This window comes from Montipora capricornis, chromosome 13 (genome assembly GCF_036669925.1).
Source record: "Montipora capricornis isolate CH-2021 chromosome 13, ASM3666992v2, whole genome shotgun sequence".
NCBI lineage: Eukaryota > Metazoa > Cnidaria > Anthozoa > Scleractinia > Acroporidae > Montipora > Montipora capricornis.
In genome coordinates, this window is record NC_090895.1 from 32,678,269 (window position 1) to 32,688,268 (window position 10,000).

General features: G+C 39.8%; 1 protein-coding gene across 2 annotated transcripts in view; it reads right to left on the bottom strand.

Moving 5' to 3' along the window:
* Positions 1-3,425: 3,425 nt before the first annotated feature.
* LOC138029330 (uncharacterized) overlaps positions 3,426-10,000 on the bottom strand; it is a 41,498-nt gene continuing 34,923 nt past the window's right edge. Inside the window, exons 1-4 of one of the 2 annotated variants that reach the window (XM_068877065.1) lie at positions 8,357-8,742; positions 6,680-7,264; positions 5,906-6,172; positions 3,426-5,384 (exon numbers count right to left, since the gene is read on the bottom strand). In XM_068877065.1, coding sequence (XP_068733166.1) covers positions 4,468-5,384; positions 5,906-6,172; positions 6,680-7,264; positions 8,357-8,645 — 2,058 coding nt within the window. In that variant the 5' untranslated portion in view covers positions 8,646-8,742 and the 3' untranslated portion in view covers positions 3,426-4,467. Of the gene's footprint in view, positions 5,385-5,905; positions 6,173-6,679; positions 7,265-8,356; positions 8,743-10,000 lie in introns of those variants that run through there. The other variant, XM_068877064.1, reaches the window with a different exon arrangement.

Consider the following 10,000-nt stretch of genomic DNA (forward strand, 5'->3'; position numbering starts at 1 on the left):
AAGTGTAAGTTCGATTGTAGGTGCTCGGCCAAGGCAAGCTGCGAATGACATATCATGGGATAAAATGGCACAAAAAGCCGAGCGGGATCTGGAAATAAGAACAAGACGAAGGGATAGAAAGAGAGAGAGGGAAAGGAGAGAAAAATGAGATCCGTTTTTACTCATCCCGTAAGTACAAACTACCCATTTATATATTCGGTTCTCTTGGGTATACCTATTGTTCTACAAAACAATAGCGCGAATGAATAATAAATGTGTTCTTCATGAATAATGAAGTAGGGACCTGTACTGAAATCATTCCAATAAGAGTTTTGCACTCTCAAAGAATAGTGTATTTCGTACTCTTACTGCTGTCTGCTACTAGCCGCCAGCATGGGAACAACGATCGAACAGTACCGGTAAACAGCGGTCAAGGATCGGCTGTCACAACAATTTCGTCAAAGCCAAGGATGCATTTTCACGAGTGCGAGGGCGATTTTGGAATACGATGCTTATGATGTTTCGCTTAAATGTGTTTTACTTGCCAACATTAAAACAAGTTGTTGGACATTACAAGTCGTGTAAGGAGGTGATGTTTTGGTTTACACAAATGATGTGCTACAATGCTTACATCCCATTGCTTGCAAGGCAAGCAAATGATGTGGAGGAAAATCCAGGTTCTACAATATTTGATATCATTGATCCAACAACCTTTGTGTCCGCTGACTCTAGTCAAGGAAATGAAGCAATCTTTGGTGTGAATGCTGGTAAGCAATGTGTAGCAATGTCACTTACTGCTATTATATACCATCAAATACAAGATAATTCTACTTTGAACAATTCTACTTTGATAACTCTACTTTGAACAATATTTTGGTTATTGGAAATAATCTATACAGTTCTGTAAGATGTTCTGAGCGAACAAATGACTATTTGCTGTTAACTGGTGTTCCAGACATGGTTTCAATATTTGTTCATGACATCAAACATTGGTCCATATATGTCTCTTAGAAATTCACTTCTAGAAGTATTTTCAAACTCTTAACTGAATTACAATAATTGTTGTTTGTTAACTACTGGCATTAATACACTATATTGTAATGAATACACTTTAACAAATATTGAAACCATGTCTGGAACACCAGTTAACAGCAAATAGTCATTTGTTCGCTCAGAACATCTTACAGAACTGTATAGATTATTTCCAATAACCAAAATATTGTTCAAAGTAGAGTTATCAAAGTAGAATTGTTCAAAGTAGAGTTATCAAAGTAGAATTGTTCAAAGTAGAATTATCTTGTATTTGATGGTATATAATAGCAGTAAGTGACATTGCTACACATTGCTTACCAGCATTCACACCAAAGATTGCTTCATTTCCTTGGCTAGAGTCAGTGGACACAGTGGTTGCTAGATCAATGATATCAAATATTGTAGGACTTGGATTTTCCCCCACATCATCACCTGTATTTTTAGGTATTGCGAATGCTGTGTGTACCATCAATGTTTATTACTGCTACTCCAGTAGATGCTGCTAGTAACACTGTTGGATTCTCAGGATTCATTGGAGCATGTCTATAGATTTTTACTACAGTGTGGTAAATTGTTTTGATCAAATGGCTTTTCCCAGCACTACCTGACCTCCAGTTATAAATAAATAAACTGGTTCAACATTTTGTGACTTCAGGCTGTTGAGGTTTTCATTTATTTCTAGTCCATGAAAGCACCCTGTTGAAAGCTTTGCATTGCATTTTTAATCATTAATGATCTAATTGATTCCTCTTGGCTGTTTATACATTGATATTGCTGATGGACTGTGATTTCCAGTAGTTTGGGAATTTGCACCAAGCTCTGAGGGTACTTGTTTATTGAACATCTACTGATGATTCATCTTAGAATTCTAGTTGAATTTCAGCATTCTCTTGATCATTATAAGATCGTATGAATAAATGACAGTGTCATGCTTGTTTTTTAGCCATTCTAGTGCTTCTGTTACTAGTAAATAGCTGATAGAGATGCTGTAGTGTGCACCAAGAGTTGTCTAAAGTGTGCAAATTGCAATAAGAGAAAGATTAGCAGCAATTCATCAATGTAAAATTCTAAACAGGGCCTGAAATTTGAAGCATACTGAAGAAACCCATTTCACTGCTGCATTGTGGCAAATTTTCAACCGATCGCGCATGGACGCATGGTGGGCTGAATGGAGTTAAACTAAGCATAAGACCCCAAGTACGCATTGCGGACCTATTTTTCTTACCAGTTTGCCTGTAGCAAGAACGGCGCTACATACAACCGCTAAGTAGCTTTTCCGTGGTCAGCGGTCTACTCGAACAGAAGAGTTGCTGAAAACACGGATAAATATAAACTGAACGAGTTACGTAAAGCTAAGCAAGGGTGAAACATTACTTTGTTAAATGAAAAAAATACCATTAAATTGCCGCAAACACGTTTGACATTTATCTTTGCCTATTTTTGCGTTCGAGGTACGAGAACGCAACACCTAATTTGTGTTGTAAGGGAAGTTTTTTCGAGATTGCATTTTCGTCGACACACTTTTGCCTCGCCTTGAGGCGCTTGGTTACGTTTTGCCTCACTTTGACGAACTATCGCACGTGGTGATTTGTGCGTCGTCGGCGTTCATTATTAGGGAGCTTACGAAACGACGACGCCGACGGCAACGACGACGCTACAAAACAATAGGTTTAGTGAGCAAAAACAATGGCTCTGCACGTGCGTTTTACATTTTGGTACATTTCTTTGCCGTCATCTCCTAAATGACGACGTGAAATGACCAAATTCAAGGTTCTGTGGAGGACGTTAGCACATGACGATGAATTTTCAGTTCTCTCCCTCCGCTTCCAACCTTCACACACCAGTTTAATTCCTCGACAGTTACTACACATTTTTAACGCTAAACGACATGAAATAGTTTCGTAGTGATATGAATAACGCGAACTCCTATTTTTAAATGAAGTCCTCGTAGCCGTCGTCGTCCTCGTTTCGTAAGCTCCCTATTCTAGCGTTTGGTGAGGTGTGATAATCTTCCATCGTTCATCGTTGAAAGGAGCTGAAAGATTGCTGAAGGCCTGTCAACTGAAGTCGGTAAAATTTTACTTTGGATTAAGCATGGTTCGTCACTGTCCTTGGAAAATGTGTGCGACTCCTCGCGCTTGCATCAAACCGGTTTGTTTTGCTCGGCGGCCGTTGTGCCACAAAGTGAATCTACCGAGTTGTGTAGCTTGGCGGCCGTTGTGCCACAAAGTAAATCTACCGAGTTGTGTAGCTCGGTGGCCGTTGTGCCTCAAAGTAAATCAATCGAGTTGTGAAGCTTGGCGGCTGTTGTGCCACAAAGTAAATCTACCGAGATATGACGCTCGTCGGCGTGCCATTTCATCATGACTTGTGATATTTACGGCATTGAAATCAACAAAATGAATCTATTTTGTCCAAGCGTTCAGCACAGAAAAGTAATCTTAGGTCTTTAATACCACAAGCTGAAAAGACTTGCAAGTAATAGTTTCATTTTAGAGTAATTTTCAGTAGTTGTCTACTTGTAGAATTCCAAATAAATAGTTAATGATTACGTCTAACAAGTTGTCACGTTCATAGATGCAGTACAGTGGAATTAGATCGTTATATCGAGGTATAGTTATAACGAGACTCCCGATATAACGATATTGCCTTAAAATAACCGAAAATATCTTTATATATCGGGGTAAAATTAACATGTGCTTTTTTACTACTGTACATATTGTTTAATTAAACTTGTAATGAGTATCAAATGACTCACAATTTGCAAAGCATTAGACGTTATCAAGGTTACACAACAAAGTCTGTGGTATGAATCGTAAAAGGGAAACAAAACAAAACAAAACTTAAACATTTGATGTTGTATCTGTGTACTGATGCTGTAATATCGTTATATCGGGGAAGATTTTACGCTCGGTACGCTAAGAACTCAGCGTTATATCGGGAATATCGTTATATTGAAGATCGTTATATCGGGGTTCTGTCCCATACATTTTACTGTAACTTTTGCCGGGACATAGCATGTTTATCTTTTTACCGGGGATATCGTTATATCGAGGATCGTTGTATCGGGGTTCCACTGTAATAAGTCTAATAACATTTCCCTATCGCACGAACCATCCACCCTCCCCCCTCAGTTGCTACCTGTACCAAACTTGTACCGTCCTACAAACATCGAACGCACTCGCCTAAGCTTCGATTACCCCTAGTACTAGACATGAATGGTATAAAAAAAAAAAAAACGATTCTTTCTTTTTGTCACACAGGATCACCTGTCGTTTTGAAGGTTGACTGAAGTGGTAGGCATGCGAGCCTCGCATGCATGCGGGCCCGAAGATAAAACACTTACGTATAAATTCAACCAAGCTGATGAAAATGTCTACTTTTCTAAATAAAAAACATTACTTTGAAATACAAAAGTTCCAAAGTAAATCACTGTTTTCTTAATGTCATTAGATTTCATCGTTTGAATACTTTTTTCCAGACTTCCTTCCCGACGTTCCCGACTTTCTTAAACGCACTACCGGCTCTATCCTTTACATAAGTTGTCACCTGGGCGCGCAAAACCCCTTTTTCGTCAGAAATTATGTACAGTTCTACATTAGAATAGAAACGATGTTCTTCGTATAAATTCTGGATAATATAGAAAGGGACTTCCCACTGAGGAAAGACAAATTTCAAGTCTCCTTCCTGCATTGATATCTGACCGTCACGTAGCCGAGTTTTCAGCATCACATTCTGAGAAAGTTGGACTGGTTTCTCTTTTCTCTCGGATTGAGCTTCGATTGTCGCACAAAATCCACCATTTCCGTCTGATGCAATCTCAACTACAGCTTCAGCGATCTTCCAATGTTCTTGTAACAAATTTCTCTCTGTGTAGGGGGGGACAACAAATCCAGGAAAAAAAAATTCAACATCACCATGGTGTTTAGAAATTTGACCAAACCTTAGACGTGTTTTGAGCATAACAAACCCTTTCATGGTTGAAAAGTCTCGATAGACACTCGGCGGCCCACGGGATTGCATAGAAATCCTTTGCTGTGATTGGTTCTGATCTCGATCATATCCATAAGGATAAAGCTGCTGCGAGGAATGAGCTTTCAGCGGATCGTAAACTGTCCTGTCTGGCACATTGGAACGATGCTCAACCACACTGGTTGGCCTAGAATCGCCTGAATTTGGAAACTCTTGAGACCGTATTGAGCTCATGATCTTCTCCTCTAAGACTTCTGGTGTAATCGGGTTGTCTTTCACCCACTGAACATGACCCTTGCCTGTGGGCAATAGAATGGCTTCAATGGCCTCCTTCACCACAACTTCATCTTCCTTAGAGGGCAGGGAACAAGGTGCGAAGATCACAATGATCACTTTTTCAGCTAAAAGTTTAAACAAAAGTGGTAAAGAAGTGTAACTGGTGCAATTTAAAACCATTTTAAGGTTGTGGAACACAATACAATCAAAAGGAAAGAACAAATAATCAGTGGCCTTGGAATATTCTGAGAACAACAGGTCTTTTTTCTCAATTCAACAATTTGTCATTCAGGGAAACTAAGAACCACACGTACGGCGGACGTCAAAAGGCAGGCTGAAAATTTGAACATACAATTTCGTGGGATGGTTCCAAAACCTTAAAGCATCAAAAACTAAGGATGCGTTCGATTGACCCTATTCTGGCGCGGATTAAGAATACGTGGTGTGATGATTAAAAATAGTATGTCTGGCGTTTTGAAGCAACAAGGATAATAAAGATATGCCATTTAAAATAGCATTTAAGCAGGTGTTTGACAAACTTAAAGTGAATCTCCGTAAAAAGAAGGGAATTATAACTTCTATTACATTTATTCCTATTCCGGAATACGGTCAATGAAACGCACCCAAAGGAATACGACACTCTTACCGACAGTGTCTACTGCTGTTTTGAGAAGATCTTCATATTCCACTCTTCGTTTTGGTAAATAGCGGTAGGCGTCAGAGACTGTCGCGGCATCCACCAATAACACGCAAATTCTGGCACCTTTCCCTTCCAACCATGACCTAACTTTTACGGGTGAATAGTTTTTAACAATTTGCGAGGAAATATGAAGTTGAGAACGAAGCCGATCAAGTACTTCCTTGACAACTTGCATGGATTTTTCCGAGATATTGCAGCCAAAAACAGCCAAGTCTGCAAATTCAAATGAAGTCAGTTATGTGATCATTGTATTTTGCCTCTTCAGTAGAAAAAAATAAATATTAATTTATTGCACAGTGTTACACTATCGCGTGCGTCTTGGGGATGCAAGTGAAACGTTGTAATTCTGGCTACATACAGCAACTTATATGGTTTATATTACAAAGCCGACAATGACCATTGGTCTGAATTTCATGTTCCATTTCGAGGCGAGGCCGTGGACTGTTACCAATTGCAAAGATTTAAATCACTCGAGTCCTGTCCTATTTGGAGGCTTTGAAAGATCTTTGTTGTTACTATTTTGTTTGACCTCTGATGATACAGTCCTTTGACTGATAAGAATGTTGTTCCATTTCTGGCCATTTACTTTTCCTAGTTTCAACATATGTATTAAGTGATAAAGTTCTGGCTTCTTGGTTCGGGCAGGATAACTCATGAGAGAATATTGAATATGAGATATGAAAGGAAACAAAACTATGACAAAGTGAAAGATCCTCTCACCAATTAACTGTTTCTGTGTTCCTCCAGAGCCTGACGAAGAAACCTCTACTTGTGTGTTTCCATCGTTTTGCAAAGGAGAGACGCTTCGTCTCTCGGGTAAGCGTCCCTCTGGTTTGTATGAGTCCCTGACATGGCTGGGTTCTGCTGCTGAGGAACTGTGATGCCTTGATTGATGTAATGGGTCGGAAGCCACCTTAACAGATCTTGAACTAGGACGCTCGGTTTCCGGAGTATGGCTGTCTGCTTCTTTTACACTGGGCCTCTCTGGTGAAAAACTACCATGTCTTGACTGTTGTACTGGATCTGCCGGCGCCGTTACAGGTCTTGGTGGAGGCTTTCTCTTTGGCTTGTATTCAAACTTTGTTCCTCTTTTGCTTGGATCCAAGAAGTGGCGCAGCGCTTCCTCGTGAATTTCCCTGTGTTTTTCGTTCCAAGAGAGAATGAAGCCTTTTCGTCCATCCATATATTCATCGTTAAACTGTGAAGATACTTTCCTTTTCGCCCAACCTGAAATGAATTGTTCGTTTTCCTCATCCTCGTCTTTGTAGTTGTCATCTCCACCAATCACGATCATGACATTATCTCCTTGAAGGACGAGAGTGAAAAAAATTAAATTTAGTTTCAAAAATCTTCCGGGTGATCTCAGTCATGAGATGGACTGTTGTTTGTGGCTTACGTTTTGACGACCTGAGGGAAGAGGTGGGACGGCTTAAATCGGTGTGAGAATCTGCAGTCCTTTACCCAGACTCAAGAATGATTCTCGCTGTGACGACTGAGAACAGAAGAGCCCGCTTATTAGTGGGTCATTGCTTTCTAACATTATGACTGAAATTGGTGAATATTCTTCAAGATAGTAAGCGTGCTACAATACGTTCCAATTTGTTCACAGGAATCCTGCAAGGTGCAAAATGCCATTCTCGTCACCAGAAACTTACATTTTCTCTATGCTCGCAAAAGTGAAGAATACTAGACACGACTAGAAAACATCGCAAGAAGCTTCGTAAGAAACACAACACAAGCAGCGGTGATAAACATAGTGAAACAACGCACTTAACATACAAAAATGTATATATTTGCCCCTTCCTTCATTCAAGCACAACACATTGAATAGTGGATTTTCAAATGCGGAACAGCATTCCAAGAAATTTAGCTTTAGGGCCGTGAGCATGCTATGTACTTTGGTGAAAGAGGGTCGGAGAAAACTACAAGACCCTTTCCGTGTGAATATTCTGGAGATGTAGGGAAAAGAGAGCATATGAGCGAAGCTAAAAATGGGCCTGATCGCACGTTACACCGACGCAGACAGCTTCCGATGGTCGCGGACCGTTGCAGATCATAAGGAAACCAGATTTAAGAGTACTCAAGGCCTTTTCTAAAATCTGTATCTGGGCCAGTACAAACCTAGTTTTGTTCTATACTCCGTTTTTTAAAACTCAGTCCTTGTTTCATACCTGGTCCACGTCTTATACCTGGTCAGCAGTGCTCGTTTTATACTGACCCATTTAGGCCAAGCATTTGCATCAGTTCTGGTGTCGATAGTAAAATGACGGCACCATGCAAGAGGCTTATTATCTTTTGTCTTCTCATATAGAATAAAAGTACAAGTAACTTTCAAGGACGTAATTGGTCTGTAAACGTAATGTGTATATTTGATTCATGCAATATGCTTGCCGTTACCTGTTTTCTGCAGTAAAGCTCGATAGATCTTGGCGTATCCGAGACCGGCGCTTTCTTGGTTGATAGGCAAACGCGATTCATAAGCAGGGACGACAAACACTGCTAAATCCATGTTTAGCCTTGGAATGGTTTCTCCGCTCATCTCAGCCATCTTTGAAAGAGGGAAGTAATGTTGTTGAACAGAGAATCTTTGTGTCATTTTCTCTCTTTCCAGCCATTCTTCAACGGCATCAAACTTGTGGGTTTGGTCGCAATTGAAAAGATGGACGGTTTGCACTTTCGACATCATTTCTTTCTCACTGATAGCAACACTTTTAACCGTTTATGTAAGTACGATAATGTTTCACTGAAAAGTTGGATGAGCAATGCACCCACTCGTTTCCTCGAATTGTTTATCGTTCCATCTGATCGATCTGTCCAACGACGCAAAAAATTTCCCGGAAAATACCTGTCATTATTGGATTTTTAAAAACTCTTTAACAGTCACGCAACTCCAAAGTTGTCACGCGATTGACAATTTTCAATCTCCCCGAAAAGACTTTGATGTGTGATTCACAAAAAAAAAAAGGAAAATAAACTAGCAGTGAAAGCCATAATGATCGAAAGTTTAACTCTTCAAATAAATTGCCATTTTAATCACGTGATGAAATTCGGGGAAATTTTCATGACGTCATCTAGTGTCATCTGCTAAAAAGGAGTGTATTTTGCATTCCCTTTTTCTTTCTTGACGAGAGGAGCGTAACCCTTGCTATGGGGGTAACTTGAATAAAACGAAATGATAATTTCCCCTACTCTTATTATAAGGAAGGCGCTCGAAGCGAGCTGATTTTGCCCAAAATATGGTCGCCGGGAAAGCTAGTGATATACACATTCGACTGGGCGCTGGAAAGATTATATTCCTGCCGGTAGTAAGGTACCCAAACCGAAAAGCAAGTTATGTATTACAATGGTCTTGATGTCGAAGAAACCTCAATTTTTCATTTCTGATCCCATATGAGCTGATATTTAAGGTCTTTCTTCATTAACCAGCATGACTAAGTTTCCTTGTTCCTTTCTTTTCTTGGAAAGGAAATGTTAACGAGATCTTTATTTCTTACCAAGATTCGCAAATAGAGTTTTCGATCATAAAGATATTTGAAAAAAAAGCCACATTCTTCCGCCTTTGAACTGAATATTTAGTCAAAATGTAAGTTAAGACTAGACTACATTTTATTATTGTTGAAAACTTGCTCTGGTTCGAGAAATATAAGACGAATGAAACAATTATTAATGCAAGAATGCTAAATTATTGAATTGATTTCATTCACGGTCATCAGTGGACTGGCAATGCCTATCACCTGGCCAAAAAAGAACAAAATTCTCCGAATAGGCAGCCAAGCAGCTGCTCATAATTATACAGCTGTTTCGGGAAAGGTTGTCCAACAGAAGCGTAAGAGCGTTCGCGACAATGCCGAAAGGTAGTATGGGAAATACATATTCAACTTTTACAGAACGCCCAGAATCGAAGATGCCACGACCGTTCAGTGAAGACCTACGGTGGCGAGCTATTTGGATGAAAGAGTTCTTAGGGTATAGCGTTGATGAAGTGGCAGTAGGCAAAGGCTTATGTGGAAGCTCTCTACGGCCCTAAAGCTACCAAAACAC